The sequence below is a fragment of the Pomacea canaliculata genome, linkage group LG1 (genome assembly GCF_003073045.1).
Source record: "Pomacea canaliculata isolate SZHN2017 linkage group LG1, ASM307304v1, whole genome shotgun sequence".
In the NCBI taxonomy this organism is placed as follows: domain Eukaryota; kingdom Metazoa; phylum Mollusca; class Gastropoda; order Architaenioglossa; family Ampullariidae; genus Pomacea; species Pomacea canaliculata.
Genome location: NC_037590.1, coordinates 27,938,623 through 27,957,302, shown reverse-complemented (window position 1 = coordinate 27,957,302; position 18,680 = coordinate 27,938,623). Strand labels below are relative to the sequence as shown.

Genomic DNA, 18,680 nt, shown 5'->3' with positions numbered 1-18,680 from the left:
AACACGCCAAGTGTATATGTGTATGTGGAAAAAATGTCAGTTAAATATGCTTATAATTCTGTAGATATTTGTGATAACAGAGTGGTGACACACTTTGTTCTGCTATTGATATTGCAAAGGCCAGAAAGAGCGACTTTGACCACGATCGAGCAGCGCTTTGAATGATTTCAGCGTGTCACGAAAATGGCATTGTCACTTCGATCTCGCTTGCTTACTCGCAGCCTGACAACAATTAACTAACATTACAAATGCACATCGCCAAACGTCTAGTTGCAGTTCGCACACTTTGTAGAAACTATAATCTACATATCGCTCATCCTGCGCTTTGTTTCCTACAAACAATTACTAATTTCTCTCTCTCGCGCGCGCACACACACACAGTGCACTACCATATGAATGAATCACTATAAACTGGCGATAGTCCATAAGCCACTTGAACAAGAACTTTATATACATTTCTTTGTTCCTTCTATTCACCGAGACTTTAAATGTGTCAGGTGAAATCGTCAAGTTACAAATACTTTGTTTAGTTTATACTTGTACATAAAAAAGATGTGGCGGAAAGAGAGACCACTCTTCCAGTCACGGTCGCGTTTATTACGTCCCTCGAGTTTAGTCACGACAGCGTGAAACAGAAGGCAGATCACGTATAATACAATTAAGTTCGTGCTAGTACATTACTGATGTCTTTAGTCTTTTTCCATGTTTTTACACTGTGCTCGTCGGAAATGACCTACTGTATCTTGTATGGGAGCCAAGAGGGCAATTTTACGAAAAATATATTTCTCTACGTAGTGTAATTTTGTTTATTTCTTCATCGTCTATTGGCCTGTAATTTTCGAAAGCAACTTTTAAAGTTGTGTTATTGTCATTATCATACAGACCAAGATTTTTCTTACTTAGTACGGTCAAATGTTTAAGTAAATTTTTAGTATATTAACGATGCGTTTCTCCAGATTTCAGACAACTGGTTTTAACTGCTTTATGTACCTTATATGTTTACTACTCAGTATTCTCAGAGTAATTTCTTCACTTAGTTTATTGTTTCCCCGTAAAGAGCGAGGGCTAAAAAAAAAAAAAAGCATTTTCTTGCTTATTTTACCTGTCATCGATAAAGAATTGTCATTGTCAGATAATCTGTGTTTGTGTGTGTGTGAACGTGTGGGTCACGTGAGGATTGTATGGTGTGGTTTAACCGAGTTTTGAGAGCCGTTACTTACTCTGCTGCGTACGACTAACGCCTTGAACTTAACTCCCTCCCCGTAGATGAGTTGAAGGTGCCGAAATGAGCACGCAAAGAGCCAGTGAAAAACGCAGATGCTCATATTTGTTATGACGGAGATTGTATTTTATCTAGACTTCTACAGTAGCCACACCAGCCTTATCATGAACTGACGAAGTCTTGGCCTTCACACCACTTGTTGCGAAGCAGTTTGATCGGTTATCACAGAATCGTAATGATGTTTACAGTTTGCCAATGACCAAAACACAAAGAGTTCACCAGATCAATGCAGACAACAGACACACCAACACCATCTAATAAGCCCCGTGAGAAGGGGAAAGGAATGGACGAGAGACTTATATCTGTGAGTAATTTGGTACACTCAGTTTATGTTGTTTTGAAGCGAGTAGCAGAAATGTGTGCTTGATGTGTTATTTTGCCTGCAGTCCTACTCCCTAGTTAATTTATTATTTCATAGCTCTAGGTATATGTGTTCGAACAAGAGTTTCTATACAAATTATTGCTAGTCCCATGAATTTGCGATAAGTGGGCAAAGTAGGGGTTGGAGGCAGTTTTGATGATGGGTGATGAATAAAAAATGATCAAAACATGATCGCCAGTTTGTGTTTAGGGAACATATGGACATGTTTAAGCTGTAATTTATCAACAGTAACATGATCAAATAGAAAGAGGTAATATAGCTTTTCACACTTTAAATGAATTTACAAGTTTGTTTCTGAAACAAATTACAATACTTTGGTTTCTTTTACTTGGTTAGATAACAGAAGATAAGCCTGCCTTTACAATTTTTAAAGCAGTTTATACAAAGGAAAAAACGCAAATGGGCTATGGTAGTATGTAATCTCCCTCCTGGAATCTTGGCAATAGTTGCCTAAGTTTCATTAAAGGATCATGTGAAAAGTGGAAGGCAGAAATTTGGTTCTTACTAAAATTAATAAAGAGAAAAGGAATTCTGGCTTGATACTAACTTACAGTGTAAGCTTGTATAAATAAATAAAGAGACAATTCAGGCAATCCAATACAATTCAGGCCTTATTTATTTCTCTTTTATAACACACAGTCACCTGTAATACAGGCCTTCCTGGCAGGAGCCACTGGGGGCTCAGTGTCTGCAATAATACTACAGCCTCTTGACCTTGTAAAAACTCGTTTACAGTCATCAATATATGTTGGGTGAGTATGATATTTTTACTGTGATCAGTATATTAGTAGATGTTGGGTATCATATTTTTAGTCATTAGTATATGTTGGAAATGATATTTTTACATCATTAGTATACTGCCATTTCTATACATCCCATAACATGCAGGTCAAACACAGGAGTGATGAAAGTTGTCATCAGTGTTGTCCAAAAAGAGCGAATAGCGGGACTGTGGACAGGAGCATGGCCTGTGAGTAATCTTTGCTTAAATGTAGGATTTGATTTGTAAACTGAGATAAAATTGTGCTGCCTTCCTTCAGACGGTTGTATTTTGTAACTTTAAAGGAAGCAAATGTCAGTTTCAGCTTTTTGTTTTCATTCAAAACTTCTCTGTTATTGCAAAAGACATAAAAGTTTACATTTCATCAGCGATGTAGATAATGTAAATATCCAAGTTGAGTCCGTATTGATTATGTAAGAATATCTCCAATACTTGTCATTAAAAAAAAAGTTTTGTGTCATTTCATAACACCTGATAAAATACTCTATGGGATCATCATACAAAAACTAAAAAAGAAAACAATTTAAATTTCATGGGCAAGTGCAAATATTCTAGTAGTGACTGCTTTTTGTTGTTAATGGGTGATGAAGAGTCTTTATCATACACTTTATTCTTGTGTTTTAGTCTGTGACACGCTGTGGTCCAGGGATTGGTCTTTACTTTGGCATTCTGCACTGGCTTAAGAAAGACCTGGGGTGAGATTGCAGGCACAAATTGTATTGTTATAGTAGTTGCAAGACTGGGTATTTGGTTATATTAAATTGAAGCCAGAGTATTCAGTCTGTTTTTGCCCATAATGTATAACATTAGAAAAGATTAGAATGTGTTTTCTATGAAACTGCACATGCTTTTTGTTTTGAAATAAATTGTTTAAATGTAGATGGAGTTCATGTACAACCCCTAAAAGATCATAAAACCCGCAAATAGAAGGGAGGTAATTAACCAAATTCCTCTTCTTCCTACTTGAAACTTCTAGCCCTGTGGCTTTTGTTATTGTGTTTACAATGGAGGGAAAGCCTTCAGGGTAAGAGGAGAGTTGTTGTGATCACCTTAAGGTTTGTTAGAATGATTATATTAATATTAGCACCAGTTGTTTGTGACATACACTACGCTGTCTAAAGTTATGAAGATACAGGGCTTCTGACATAATATTTCACAGAACTTGTTTTAAGTGATAAAGGTAAAAGTCTTTGCTAGTTTTTATAAAGATGAATATAATATATTTAAGAATCCCTCTAGACAATAGACCCTTTTATGACAGTCATTTTAAAAGTTGGAGGAACTCTCTCATTTGTTCATGACAAAGACTCCAAACTGAATTTGCTTGCTGTGCATCTTAGAAAGGTAGCAGATCTTGTAGATTTTGCATGGATCATAGGTTACATAAAATTCATGTACTGTAGGAGTGCTAACCCATCAGCACTGGAATCTCTCCTCCTGGGCATGTCAGCACGCTCCATCTCCTGCTCTCTGATTCTCCCGATTACAGTCATCAAGACACGCTATGAAGTAGGTTTGTTTAGTAGTAAAATGTTCTTCTCATATGTACAAAAATAAATCTGTTCTTTGTATATGGTATGTGGATTCATGCATTTAAAGCATAAAAAGTATTGACCCAGAGTGTGTTGTTTCTATCGTCATTTGTGAACTAGTACGTTTTAATATTATCTGTTCTGTAACGTTTTTGTTTGCAGAGTGGAGCCTTCAGATACAGAGGCATAGCTCATGCACTTACTGTGATATACAAAGCCGAAGGCCTTCGAGGTAAGGTAGATAGATGTCATTTGAATATGCATCCTTAATTTGAACTTATATTTGATAGTTGGACTTATGTGTGTGTGCTCATGTACTTTATGAAAACTCTGAGATGTGAATAGGGTTTGGGTTAGTGTTATTTGAAAGGCTAAGTTGGGTTAGATTATAGATATTTTGTGGTTTAAATCCATAATAATTCACATGATATATTATAAAATATAGTATAGTTAATAACTGACATTGACACTAATAATCAAAACTGTGTTTTATGCCATTTCATTTTTTGTTTTTACACATCTTTCTATTAGTCTTAAATCTCAAGAAAAGTTTGTTACAGGTCTCTACAGTGGATTACTGCCAACCTTGTTACGAGATGTGCCATATTCTGGTCTTTATTATATGTTTTACACTCGACTGAAACTCATTAATCAACGTAGTGAGTATTTATTTTTTGAATCGACTTATTTAGTTTGGAAAGTGTTTTCATTGTTTTGTTGGTTTTTTTTTGGTCACAGTATTGGCCTTAACAGTAGTAGTTCACAATAAAATTTTATTGTCTTTTTTCTTTTAACAGACAAATGACTTATTGATTATGTTGAAAATGAGTAGATTTTTCAAGAATGTAAACACAAACAACTTTATTGATCCCCAGGGGCAATTCAGAATAGTGCTTGTACTAGCAATAGTATATAAAAATACATGATATTAGAAGATAATATAAATGTACATGTTGAAATAGTGTCGCTTTCACACACACACATTCTTAACAGCAGATACAGTTGATGACCCCAGGCCACCTCAGCCTAGTACAAGATGATGGCCAGTAGAGCTTATTATGTGAATGGCACATGGAATGAATAAGTTGCAGTGATGATTAGTTCTGCATACAGGCATCGTGTACTTACAGCCAGACCGCAAGACTGAAAACTGCCAACACACGATCAGAAATAGAAAGGATGAGTGATTCCTTCCTGAGGATTCGCTGATGACAAAAGGCTGCTAAATCACTCTGCCTGGTTCCCGTGATCTTGGAACAGATATTAACAAGGGAGATGAGGCTGTTCCTGTTCCCTAGGGAGAGGATGTGGAACCAAGAAATAAAAGAAAGAATGATGAGACTTTTGATGCCGGACTGATAGAACCAAGTGAGGATGACAGAGCTGACAGAGAAAGGTCTGAGTTTCCGTAGGAGGTACAGACGTTGTTGGCTCTTACGGAGGATCATGTCAGTGTTGATGTCCCATGTAAGCTTGTTATCAAAAATAGTACCTAGATATTTGTAAGAGTCAACTATCGCAATGGCATGATCATGGATAATACTGATGACTGCCTCAGCTCTGTTCGTCCGAAAGTCAAAAATCATTCCTTAGTCTTTGAGGCATTTAGGACAAGAAACTGTTTGCACACTCGTGAACAAAGTCAGGAAGAGCTCCACTATGATCATGTTCACTACCATACAAAAGAGACAGCAAGGCAGTGTCATCAGCAAATTTTACAAGAAAGCTCTAACCGTGGGGCTTCTACTGTTAGTATACAGTGTGAACAGTAGTGGAGACAAGCTGCAGCCTTGAAGGGAAACTGTACAGGTGACAACAGGATCTGAGAAAAGACTGTTAACAGAAACTCTGTTGCCTGTTTGTTAAAAACTCCATGATCCAGAGAGTAAGTTGGTGAGATAGATGGAAATCTGAAACTAGACTCTCTGCCAACAAGTGAGGTAGCACAGTGTTAAAAGCAGAAGAAAAATCAGCAAAGACAAGCCTGGCATGAGCTCTGGCTTTCTCTAGATGTTTATACAGAGTATTTAGTATAAGCAGCTTAGCATCATTGACACCTCTTCTAGCTCTGTAGGCAAACTGCAGCGGGTCAAGGTGTGGATCAACAGCAGTCATAATCTCGCTCCTTACAATTTTCTCAAGTGATTTCGTAATGATTAACATAAGAGCGTCTGGTCTGAAGCTGTTGGGTCGACTGGGCCTATTGATTTTTGGAACAGGCACAATGTTAGAAAGTTTCGAAATATCAGGAATGTGACCAGAATCCACTGACAGCTGGAATAGATGCTGTAAAACTCCACCAAGTTGTTGGCGCAGTAATGGAAGGTGCATCTACAGATCCCGTGTGGATCTGGAGTCTTGTTTACATTTACTAGCCTCAAGAGATATTTGAAAGAGGACTGGGCAATCACTAACCCATGCTCAGGGACCAGAGGTTAAGTGTGGAAACCTCATGAGACAAGTCATGTTTCTCAAAGCGGGCATAAAAATAATTAAGCACATTGGGAAGATCACACTCATCAACGCCTGCAAGTGCCACATTTTGTAAGTTAAGTATTCTAAGCCAATACTAAATTTAAAAGTCACAGAAAAAAAAAAAAGATAATTCTGCAGCTCATGTGAGCCAACTCATTCTTATTTCAGATATGTGTAATGTCAGTGTCTTTCAATTACCTGCTGTTTTTTCATATGCACATAGAATGGTGATTAAAATTGTCCCTCAGCTGCCCAAAATAGTGAAGAAGATTTGCCTCAGAGGAATGCTTTTTTTCTTATAAATTTTATGCTAAGCATGTGGATAATTTTTTTCAATAGGCATAACCAGAGAGAGTTTCCAGGTCATGATGGATTTTTGTAATGGAGCAATGGCAGGATTCTTGGCATCATTTGTGACCCAGCCTGCTGATGTTATCAAAACCAGCATGCAGATGTATCCTGCCAAACATCAGAGCATCATGCAGTCATGTTGTTTATTTATCAGGTACGTGAACAACCCTTAAACAGATATTACATAAACATTACATTTTTGAGCAAAATTTGAGCCATAAATATTGTTTACCTAATTTGGCTGTAAGACATGGAAAATACTATTCTTTTTATTTTTAACTCAGGGCTTGTAATTCCAGAATTTGTTTGATCTTATGTCTTGCAAGCATTTTGGAATTGAATCAGAAAATATTTTTACCCCTAAGCAGGAATGTCTGAACCAATAACTCAATGTATCAACTGCCTCTCTTTACTGAGAATTCTAAATATGTTATAAATTTACTAGTATAAATAGGCACCAACCAAGTATATGTCACCAACTGAACTTAAAAGTAGCAAATAGACCAAATTCTGCATAAGGCTAATAGGTGTACCCCTATTTCTACACATGCTCATTTAAGTACTTTTATTAAACCACACACTTCAACAGGAGCAAAGTGTAAGATGATAATGCTGTGCCTACATGTTAGCCTCTTACATCATGTGGGCTATCTGATACTAAGTGTGGCCATCACTTTGTCACAAATGCGGTATAAGGAAAATAATAATAAAAAAAAAACCCAATAAAAATCACAAACTTGTCGGCTAATGTTTTGCTGTTTCGTGGAGGACTGGGCATTCTAAGTTGTTTGGATTTTTTAGGAACGAGGATTTGCAGGGTTTTGGAGAGGCCTTCTTCTTCGCACACTTCGCCGTACGCTTATGACTGCCTCAACATGGACTGTGTTTGAAGAAGTTAGTTTGTCTTGCATTCAAAAGCACTTTTGGTGCAGTAAGTGATCTAACCAGAAAGAACTAATTATCTGACCCATATAATGCTTTACTTCAAGGCCTCCAATTTCAACTCTGAATTGATTGACAAGTATAAAAAAATTCATAACCATTTTTATGCTGAACAATTTCAAAATTTCATTTCTGATTTATGCATTTTCAAAGAACTGAGACTAGAGATAAGACCATTTTTTGTTATTCTGATGCTAATAATGATGGTTTAATGTCTGTTTGCAGATCATGAGAAGATGCAGACTCAAGACATAATGAATCTCCATTTCTTTACCTCATTTCCAGAACACTCCATGCTGTATTCAACATTGCCACTATTTTCGTGTGGTTATTTGCTAAAAGGTCCAAATATAAAAAACTTATGTTTGTCCCTGTAAAAAAATATTTCATGAACACGCCAGTTTCAGTAATCAATTTTGCCAGTACATTATTGCTAGCACCCCAAGATAGGTAAAATGTTATTGAATATTGTGCCAAGATCTGACCGGTGCAATGTCTCTAAATGAAATATGTGACTATTTATTTTTCATGGGAGGCAGTATTTTTTTTAGTAGTCTGAGAGTGGTCTTTATTGGAAATGATTTGGTTCTCTTTCTTTTGTTTTTTTTTTAATGTCCCCAGGATGAAAAGTTATGATGTAATTTGTATAACTTTTGGCAACAGTTTTGTGAATCCTTCCCTTGGAAATTTGGTATTTTGAAATGGTGCTATTATGATATTAAATTGTGTGCATTCCAGGCTAAATCAGGTCAGCAATCTTGTGCATGCCCATGGATAACCTATGATGGATATTACAGGGTTAGCAACACATGTGCATGCACCTCATTGTAGTAGTCTGTAGGTTACTGTTTTCTCTCTTTCTCTTGATCTTCATGAAGACTTCATAGCAAGAAATCTTCATAAGACAATAAAGGTATGCTTGGAAGGCTAAGTGATGATGAGAATCTGGAGATGATCACAGCGTTTTGCAGCTGAGTCTGCTTCTGCTCCTCTTGTATTGAGATAGTTGAATGTATCCAGTTTGTAAATCTTTAGAAGAATTTGTATTCATACATAATGAAATTCTCTATACCAAATTCAGCCAATCCTGCAAAACTAATGGGGAATGCATGTTATAGCATCTTAGAAAAAGATGTATTTTTGCTATGGAAAAGATCTTAAACTAGAGAATTATTCATGTTATCCACTTTTGCATCCTTCCCCCAATCATCTGCATATATGATCAGTAACATTTCATTTTATCAGATTTGATGTAACTGCATGAAGCATGCTGAAATCACCTGAATATTTTAAAGTGTTTTAAGATTAGTTTACTGTAATTGAGACTGCATTGACTATGGTGTGTTATGTTTTGCATTGAAGAAAATATTTTACTGTTGAAAACAACTGAATAGGTAAATTTTCATGAACAGCAGCTGATAACTGTTGTTAGCTGCCCTTTGTTTAGGGTCATATATTTAGTTTTTTCCCCAGTTTTGATGCCAGATCTGATTAAATCATTTATTTTTATATATTTATTTCAGTTATGTGGATGGAGTAGAGAAAGAGGGAGAGCTAACTGGTACTTTTCCATGCATAATTGTACACAAAAACCTTAGATGGGAAGGAGAATCTATGATAAGTCGTCATATGAACTGAATTTTTGAACAGATAAAACTGACACCGTAAAAGCTTAATTAGTCTATTTATCTGCTGGATTGTTAAACATTTTAGAAAAGCAAACTGATGATACAGTACAAATAGCGTCATCAGCATTGGGGCTGCAGCTATAGTTTTTGTGTACAAAAATGAAAATGCACATCAGAGCATGCTGTACTTGAACATAAACCAGGGATATTACATGTACTTTCAGTTTATTTTATGCAAGATTCTGTTTTACTAAATCACGCTTTACAATGAAGTGGTCAAGACATAGCTTAACAAGCAATATATTCTTTTCAGACAATGTACAAGTACTGCAGATTGCATACAATATAGCACCTGCAAACTATATCACAAAGCACTGATACTCATCTTTAAATTCTTTATGCCAAAGCATGTCCTGATTCTGACCCTTCTACATACATGCAAAAGCAGACAATGTTGTGTGGTTTTGAAACTTAACTAATTTTTCTGCTTTGCGCTGAATCATCGTTGCCCTCCCCTAACTATCAAAGGGTCACCTGGTCCTATACCGTCCACTTCAGTAGCTGGAAAAATAAAGACCATGAAAGCTACACAGCATGAAAAATCTCCTTTTAATGAAAATGTGTCTACATAGGTAACTAAGCATTCATTTCTGAGCCTAATTTAATAAGGAAAATCTAACCACAGCTAAAATAAATTACATATCTAAAATGTAGAACATTTGTAACTTCTCAAATCAAGTAGAGAATAGTTTATGTCTGCAGTATTAACCGGCTTACATTACAAGACTCTGAATCTGTTATAATGAGCATCACCTGTAAGTAAGGATATTTCCAAAAAAACCAACTTAACATTGCATATAAAATGTAATATACCTTCTGGTTGTTGAAAGTTCTGTGGTTCTAGCACTCTTGTTTTATTTCTAGTTTAAAATTCAACTAAGGTCGAAGTGAACAGTTCTGTTATTGCATTCACAGACTGATTTGATGTCTACTGAAACTTACTATCTCTGGCTATCTGTTCCATGAAAGCTGTTCGTGGTTTTTGCTGCTGTAAGCTTGTTCCACTTCGAAGTGTATAGTTAGACACAATGCTGTACAGGAGGGGTCTGGCAAATGAATTTTTCATCTCATAAATGTCACATGCATTCAGACAATATCTAGTCAGTATACTAATAAATTTTAAGATTGCATAAAACTGATAATTGGAAAATGTTAACAAATTTGAAAAATAAAATTTTGTAATGAAATACTTTTTTAAAATATGGTTTCTGTCAGCTGTTCCAAACACTTTACAAAAGGAAATAAAGAATGGTAAAATAAATCCTTTCCTAGCAGGTAGCATGATGTAGGATACAACACAAAAATTACCACACATCCCTCATTTTCAAAACCTCTCCAAAAAATGGATTCAGAGCAGGTAGAAAGCTGCACTGCTACAAAGAATCAGACCAAGCTATGGATTTAATTTAAAATATGTGCATGTTCTGTTGACTTCTGAAGCTGAAGAATGTGAGATTACTTACACTGAACGAGATGGTGCATCTTCAACTACATTAAGTTCAGTTCTCAAAAACTCTCTGTCTAGAGGTTCTTTTGACATTCCTGATTCTGAAACATTGCATAAACGAAAATACATTTACAGCTTCTGGTAAAGATTTAAAACTATTTGATGGCATATTAGATTTTAACCTGCACGCATACTGTTGATACAAAGTCCCAGATATCTAAATATCTAATACAAATTAAGATTGCTGTGACAAGAACATTTTTTCTAAAAGTAATTTAAGCCTACTGTTTGACAAAATTCTTTTTGGTTTTATATATATACATACTTATCAAGTAGAATTTAAATCTTGCAACTACCATGTGCATGGGATTTTAGGGACTAGTCAACAGTTATTAAGTGGTGATAACACTAGAGTTTTGGAGGCCTAAAGTGTTTGCTCTCTGGTTTGATGTGAAAAGTTGATGATTTTATGCCAAAGGTCCAGAAACCTGTAAAAATTTTTATTTATCAGTACTGTTGCTCAGCTGGATTATTATATTAAATGAATTAAACTCTTTTTAAAATGAATCTTGAGGCACTGAAACGTAGTTTCTTAAAACAGCACCATGAATCAAAATGTTTGCTATATTCTGTGTGGTAATGTTTGTTCTTTAAGTACTATATTAGTGTTCAGGAAACATTTCTTTAGACACAATTAAGCATTTTAAACAAAATGTTCTAAAAATTGTGACAGTTTCTTAAGCAGGCTATTTTTTTTTTTTACCAGTAATAAAAATTTACTGTTTCTTTTAAAATCGATTTTATTTTACTTTTAAAGTCTGTCACACAGACACACTATATCTACAGCTACACTTACCTGACTTATTTCTAATACCAATATATCACTATCACAGACCAAGAAACAGAGGATCTAAAATTTGAGATTAATTCACTGTAGTTGGATATAATTCATGACTTCCATAAACATGCATGTTTGATCAAATGTCAAATTTTGCTTTCACTTTCGCATATATAACAAAAATCTGTAGACACTCTTGGTTATAATATTAATCACTAGCAACACAGTCCTTTCAGACCTAATAGTGAAAAACAAACCTGCAACCAATACTGAAGCAGAATAATGGTACTTGTTGAATTCAAAATACTCTCGTATCAGCTCATTAATTAATATATTCTCATTGCTAAGCACAGGCCTTCCTTCTGAGGGTCTGTCGAGAGCATTGAACACCTCTGCACGAATTCTGGCCTTAACTTGGTTTAAAACTCCTCTGCTGTCCAGGTTTTTCTTTAAGACTGTAAAAGGAAGGAAAAGAAAAGTGAAAGCAAATATTAAGATTACAGAGGTAATGTGTGATATGTTTTAAGAGTGATGCCAGTGGCATTTTCAGTGGCGTAACTTTTGTGGAAACTGAAATTAGTAACATAATAAAAATTTAAGCATCTTTATCTTCTTGTTTCTCATTTTTCATAGACAAGATTAAACTTAATCAACTTATATTTAAGTACTTTCTTTGGAATAGTGATAAGCGCTGGAAGACTGGAAACAAAAAGTGATGTAGAGTCTTAGCCAACATCATTCCACACGAAAATTCAGAAATTACTACAAAAGGAAATGAGATGCTGACGTGTACTATTAAGAACTATACAATTTATTTCCTTCTTACTCTTATGAAAGTCTGTCTGTAATGGAACTGATGTATGCCATATGCTGTGACTTCAAGCAATTAATTGTCTTTCTCATTAAACTATATTTATTTTGGATATTGAGCCCCTGAAATAAAAATAGCTAACTGAAAGTTCAAAGAAGATGAAATTTAAATAAATCTTTAGACAACTAAGCAATTCTTGGATTCTGTTCTGAAGTTGTTAATTTGTATATATCAAAATCGTTTCAGGTACCATCTCGTAAACTTTCGTTGGAAGCCATTTTGAAAAGCGTACATTGCCATGACGTCAAGGGAGTCAACTTTGTAGTAAATATTATAGTGTCCTTCAGCTGTAAATAGAACTGCTTGATTTTGTTTTATAAGCATATAACGTACATATAATTTTAATAAATAATTTTAATAATGGTATGATTCTTATGTTCGGAGGATTATATATAATTTGAGTGAATATATATATATATCAGTCGGTCACTGGCCGCTCCCCTATTGAGGCAAGCTTGTTTTCACCGCGAAACTTCGGACATTCGATTTACAGAAAGCAACGACTGTTCCTCTTCGTGCAATTTCTTAAGTTATGCTTATGATGCTAGTGTGTTATGTGTAAGAGTATCGAACGATCCGCCAAGCAGCAGATACGACTAAGAGGAAGCAAGACCCATCACCTTTTCCTTTTCACATCTTCGTTTGCGAGGAAGTACAAGCATCATTTCACTACGAACTTCTACGGTACAACGTACAGTACATATTTTCGACGGGGTGGGGTTTATCTGCCACAGAAGTACTGTCACGTGTGAGAAATATGTTACATAGTCATCGCCGTCATCCTCGTATTCTATGTGCTTAGCTGAAGTAAGAAGTGCTTACTTCCAGGTAAAGATCAGGAGTAAGCATGGAAGGAATGTTTAATGGCTATAATTATATAAGATCGAAAACCTATGCACATACTTCTGATTGCAAGAGAATATAGTACTGCACAATAATATTGTGCCCAATAAGAATTAAAGATATTTATTCAGGTGTTTATTCTGACTGCATGGGTGAGTTGCTGTTGTTGAGACGGTGCCAGCCAAAGAAAGAAAGACCATGCAGGCAGGGCCGTGCTTAGGGGCAGGCGGACGAGGCATCTGCCTAGGGCCCCGCGCTTCAAGGGGCCCCGCGCTTTTGATTGATATGGTAACTAGGCATGAGGAAAACAGTGACTTTAGATCCCAACTAAAACCGTGTGATCGTGGCGTGAGGGCCCCGCACATGCCCTTTGCCTCGGGCCCCGCGGGGGCTAAGAACTGGCCTGCATGCAGGTAATGGAGATATAATTATAAGATTGAAGATTACCAGTAAAAGCTTACTTTATAAACTGTTACATGCTGGAGACAAAACTGAAATGAAATTTGAAGAAAACGACCGATGCTAACAAACACTAAACGAAATCGTTCGAGGAGCCGGCAAGTCAGCAACCATGCACCAGTTTACAAAACGAGTTTTCCACACAAAAAAAAGCAAAGAAATGGCAACTTCAAGCTGCAGTCCAATAATATTAGAGTGCATTCATTTTGCTCTAATAGCTATCCCGAGAAATCCAGTTTACTGCGTCTGTATAGAGTTTATGAAAGTGCTACTGGACGGCTCAGCGAAACAAGGCGCTGGGCCAAAACAAGCAGAGAAAACTTTCCCAAGTTAATCATGCGCTTGCTGATGAATTTTCCTTGCGGTAAAAATTCATCAAGCAAAAACCAGGAGGTCGCAAAGACAAATAACTAGCGAACTAGCAAACGTTAACAGCAAGAGGGGGAAGAATGGGGAGGTGATAAAAAAGATCGGGGGAGGGGTAAAGATCAGACGGAAAGCTGGCGCCATCAGCACCGGAGGGGCATCAGGACAGATCTGTCGAGTCTTCAGGAAATACACCCGTAGAAAGACACCGGGTACGCAGCCTCGGGGAGAAATTTGAATGACCGAAACATGACTTGGCCAACATCCACGGAAGTAACCGCTGAAGGGATGAGATGAAAGGCTGTTGAGATAGAAACTAAGGGATAAATAAAACACCAGGTTGGATTAGGTGAAGAAAGACCGGATGTTTGACAAAGTACCAGAACAATGACCAAGGCACATCTACCAAGAATGGAATGCTGCTTATTGATTGGCTGTTGTGAAGATGAAGTCTAGACAAACAGGGGGGAGGGGAGGAACTGAGAATGATTCTTGCGGAAAGTGTCGTCTCATTCATTCCCTGTCCCTGTTTTCTCCTGATCCTCCTGATCGCTCGAAAGGCTGTTTACCCTTTTCAGTTTAAATAATCTAGCGATACTTGCTGTCCAGATATAGCTGGTTAAATCTCACTGTATATGAGCTAAAAAAAAAAAAAAAGCAGCCATCTCATTACAGAAATAGCGACGGATAATTTTGTTCTTCCACCGCACTTTTCTTACCGAATCTTGTCAAAAACAAAAGGCATGTGCCGCGCTGGTGGGGGAAGTGACTGCTGATACCTTTCCCTAAGTTTTTATCGCATTTGATAAGATGACCTATTATTGTCTCCCGATGACTAGTCGGACAGAAAGAAGTACGCAGTAGTTCTGGAGCACCCTTAAAGCGGCGATGATCCAGCGATGTCAGTGAATGAAGAAAACAGAGGCAACTGAGATATGCTGAACTTTTGTACCATTGGTTAATGCATATTAATTCCCTTCCCCCTCCTTGTTTCTTTTGCTGTCATCTTACTAAGTCCCACCCACTGTCAAATCCACTTTGTAGGGCGGCACGAAGAAGTCAGTACTGTCTGAAATAGTTGCGAACACATTTTTTTTCGAAGTTACCAGCCGTTGCACTGCAGTGTCTTTGCTACCAGAATGATAATTGTTTATGCGATTGCTTTGTAAGAAATTTCTTAAGATGTAAACATGCAATCACATGCAAAAATACAAAAAAGCGCAAACAGGTGATATATATATAAAGAGAGAAAGGGATGGGAGAGAGACAGCTTGATCTGCGTCGTTAATGATACATTCGTCTTCAGTTTTTACCTTGAGAAAGGGAAGATGATACTACGGCGGAGGGCAACAGTATTAAAAAAAGAAAAGAAAATTAACGATAATGTTTGTGGACGTGCTTTTATAGAGACATACAAGAAATAGTAAAGCTTTTTCAAACTGTGATAACATGGTATGCACACGAAGGTCGTAACATGTGTCTTGCTTGAATCCGCAACCTCACGCCAGCGAGAGCAATGGTCTACGACCAGCAGACAGTGCTGTCCTTTTAACTCAAACAATTCAAGTCCAACCATTTAGGTGATCAGGGGACTAAAAGTCGTTTTTTTTCTTCTCACAATTAGACCAAGTTTCAAGTAGAATTTTAACTCCTGGCCACCATTCACTGGCTAATGCTCTTGATGTCCTTCATATACACGCTGCGACATTTGTTTTGAATTATTTTCTAGTGATTTGGACATCGCCTGTCGGCTTTGATGTATTAGAACTCATTCATGCACAGTGAATTCTTCATGAGGAGATAACACTACTTCAGGTTCTTATTAAGCTTTGCTGATATTGGCCATCAATGGGTTTGCAGAAGTTTTCATGCGGCTGAAAATGTTGTCTTACAAACATTTCTGTGTCTGTCGGACTTCCTATTGTCTCCTGTCACTCATGGCTTGGGATTGAAGAAAGAACTGATAAATGAGCTTGTCTCTTCCTTCATCTGCTTCTACTGTTTTATAGGAACTCTCTCAGGAGCTCTCGACAGAGCATCAGCTGTCGTCATGGTTGTTTCCTCCTATGTGAATGATTTAATAAGAAAATCGCACATTTCATTCGGAAGCGCTGTATTCTTGGAGTAGACACATCCAACAGTTTTTCTTTAACAGAGCTAACAGCGGCATTGTGGTCAGTTTTCATAGTGGATCTTAATAGCCCCACTAGAAAATCTGCAAAATTCTCACAACACCAGTTGACTGCTAAAAGCTTCCTTCTCCGCGTGGGTATATCCTTTGTTTAGTCTCAGAAAACTTGTTGTCTAGAACACTAGCTTCCAATCGTTGCCTTTTGGTGAAGAAGTCCATTACCAGGACCTCATGATAAATCTGCAGAACCCTTTGACGGGTTCTCTTGGCTGCCATAACTCAATGCTGGCGTGAGCTCACATGTTTCTTGATATTCTGGAAAGCCTTCTTGAGGTTCATCCCAAGTCTAGTCATTTGTCTTGTTCAGCAGTGATGTAGTAGTGTTCGAAAGATTCTGTGTAAGTGTTCGAACATGACTGTATGTACCTAACAACGACGCATGTCTGTGACATTCTATGGTCTACTAAAAGTTCTGGATGGCATTGACTTTTACAAAATCGACCTGGATTCCCTCAGATATAATTCTGTGACCCATAAACTTCACTGATTCTGTCTAGAAAATATATATTTCATTGTCATTGTCATCCCATCTTTTCTCATTCTCTGCAGGAAAATTCTCATTATGGAGGTCATGTTTAGCTTTGTTCCTACCACTGAAGAGAACAGAATTTATGTCGCAGAGGTATTTTGAGCTATAAGTTGAACCATTGACTAAAAAGAAAATTCTCCTTCCTTAAGCGCAGCACTTACATTGCTTGTTTTTACTAAAAATTGTTTTTCTTAAATCAGCTGCAAAGTACATAACTTACTGTGACGAAACTTTCTCTTTTTCTCGTTTAGTCTTAACGCACAACCAAGTCATGGATCTGGTCCAAACCACTTCTTTCTGATCAAAGGCAAAATTCTTCTTGAAGAATTTATCGAGTACCACAATATCACTTGCATTGTGTTCGTCTTGAACTTGACTTCACGGCTGTGAATTGCAGTCACTTTGATTTGACACCCAGAAGTGCAAGCAACAGAAGCGGTTAGGACACGTGGCTGTGACGGAAAGTAAACATTTTGATATCTTTTTGACTAACACACGGGAACAGAGAAGCTTCAAGGACTACATTATGCCACCAAAATTCTATATGTACAAATCCAACAGCTCTACGATTTGCTTTTATGTAGTCTCACATCCATCTTCACTATTTCTGACACAATTGCTTAGACTGTAAGTATAAGTAATAAATGAACGGTTATACATTCGCCCATTTTCTCTAACCGACATTACTCTACACCCTAAGCCAAAATAAAAATGAAAATATATGTAGCGTCAACAAATTAATTTTTTCTATTAAACTTACTTTAGCTTTAAAGGAAATATAGATTGGTGTTCTCACGCGCAAAGCGGGCAAGAGCCAGGCGATCAAATGCTCACTCAATTAAACTGGTTCGTTGAATCAAATGTGTTTTTGTTTCTGAGCATCATGTACAGAGAATACAATGGGGTGGGGTGGTGTAAACCCAAACGATTGTTTTGGTGCCCAAGCCGATAAACCTAACAAAAGTAGTTCAATATGATCGTAACCGTAACACCGAAGTGACTTTTGGGTAGCTGTTAGAAATGTTTTGCCTGCATGAACTGGTTTCTACATGTTCACAGCAAGTTTCGACTACTGAACAAATGACAGGGCAAACCGACATTTTTGCACCAGTTCTACAATGGTTTATACCGTGAATGAGCAAACGAACGAACACAGCCGCATAGCCAGAGAAATCCCTAATTATATATGTAATGTTTAAAAACATTAGGAAGTCATCTTGGTCATTTTGTTCTCAAACGTAACATGCAACAAACAACAGCTTTGTAAAACTTGTCTTTCATATTTGAAATAATTTTGCATGTCCTCATAGCAAATCATCGAAACATCTCTCTCCAGAAACCAGGACATGTCAGCGAACGGGTGTTTATTGGACAGAAGGAGTGTTTACGTCTCCCATTACCATGTCAAGAATTGTTTTCCCTGTTTTCCAGAGATTCGTGCAATCTCAGAGTCCACTTGTAAGTCAAGGACGTCGCCAACAGCCGTGTCTATTGTCGGTGGACTTTCTTAACGGCATCACCGGATGCGAGTGTAAAGTTCGACTGAGGTGAGGATTTGATGCTTCAGATTGCGACCTTCAGAAGGACTTGCCCTAGTACCAGGCGACACTCACACCACTCATCGCAAGGATATGGCTTGGAAGAGGAGATAGTGATACCCGTTTTAGACAATTTATCAACCGCCACTCCTTTCAAGTTTCAGA

General features: G+C 37.1%; 2 protein-coding genes across 3 annotated transcripts; one reads left to right on the top strand and one right to left on the bottom strand.

The window, feature by feature from the left end:
* Positions 1-1,164: 1,164 nt before the first annotated feature.
* LOC112571882 (mitochondrial glycine transporter-like) lies at positions 1,165-9,254 on the top strand. 2 transcript variants are annotated; one of them, XM_025251242.1, is made up of 10 exons: positions 1,165-1,586; positions 2,319-2,416; positions 2,553-2,634; positions 3,070-3,140; positions 3,849-3,954; positions 4,140-4,209; positions 4,538-4,636; positions 6,792-6,957; positions 7,605-7,697; positions 7,971-9,254. In XM_025251242.1, the coding sequence occupies exons 1-9, from the start codon at positions 1,509-1,511 to the stop codon at positions 7,666-7,668; spliced, it is 834 nt and encodes a 277-aa protein (XP_025107027.1). In that variant the 5' UTR covers positions 1,165-1,508; the 3' UTR covers positions 7,669-7,697; positions 7,971-9,254. The 2 variants fall into 2 exon arrangements, with proteins under 2 accessions (XP_025107027.1, XP_025107019.1); XM_025251234.1 differs by having other exon boundaries at positions 1,171-1,586; positions 2,304-2,416.
* A 327-nt stretch (positions 9,255-9,581) lies between these two features.
* LOC112571892 (lisH domain-containing protein FOPNL-like) lies at positions 9,582-12,829 on the bottom strand. Its single transcript, XM_025251256.1, has 5 exons — positions 12,780-12,829; positions 11,976-12,173; positions 10,897-10,981; positions 10,376-10,479; positions 9,582-9,934 (listed from the first exon to the last, which is right to left on the bottom strand). Exons 1-5 carry the CDS (start codon positions 12,805-12,807, stop codon positions 9,873-9,875), a joined length of 477 nt encoding a protein of 158 aa, XP_025107041.1. The 5' UTR covers positions 12,808-12,829; the 3' UTR covers positions 9,582-9,872.
* Positions 12,830-18,680: the final 5,851 nt, after the last annotated feature.

Excerpts from the sequence above, each read along its gene's own strand:
- LOC112571882 (XM_025251234.1), top strand. The coding sequence starts at position 1,509 with ATGCAGACAACAGACACACCAACACCATCTAATAAGCCCCGTGAGAAG. Across the intron at positions 3,955-4,139 it reads TCATCAAGACACGCTATGAA|AGTGGAGCCTTCAGATACAG; the intron begins GTAGGTTTGTTT and ends TTTTGTTTGCAG. Across the intron at positions 6,958-7,604 it reads TCATGTTGTTTATTTATCAG|GAACGAGGATTTGCAGGGTT; the intron begins GTACGTGAACAA and ends TGGATTTTTTAG.
- LOC112571892 (XM_025251256.1), bottom strand. The coding sequence starts at position 12,807 with ATGGCTTCCAACGAAAGTTTACGAGATG. Across the intron at positions 12,174-12,779 it reads CAACGAAAGTTTACGAGATG|TCTTAAAGAAAAACCTGGAC; the intron begins GTACCTGAAACG and ends TTCCTTTTACAG. Across the intron at positions 9,935-10,375 it reads GGAACAGATAGCCAGAGATA|CTACTGAAGTGGACGGTATA; the intron begins GTAAGTTTCAGT and ends TTATTTTTCCAG.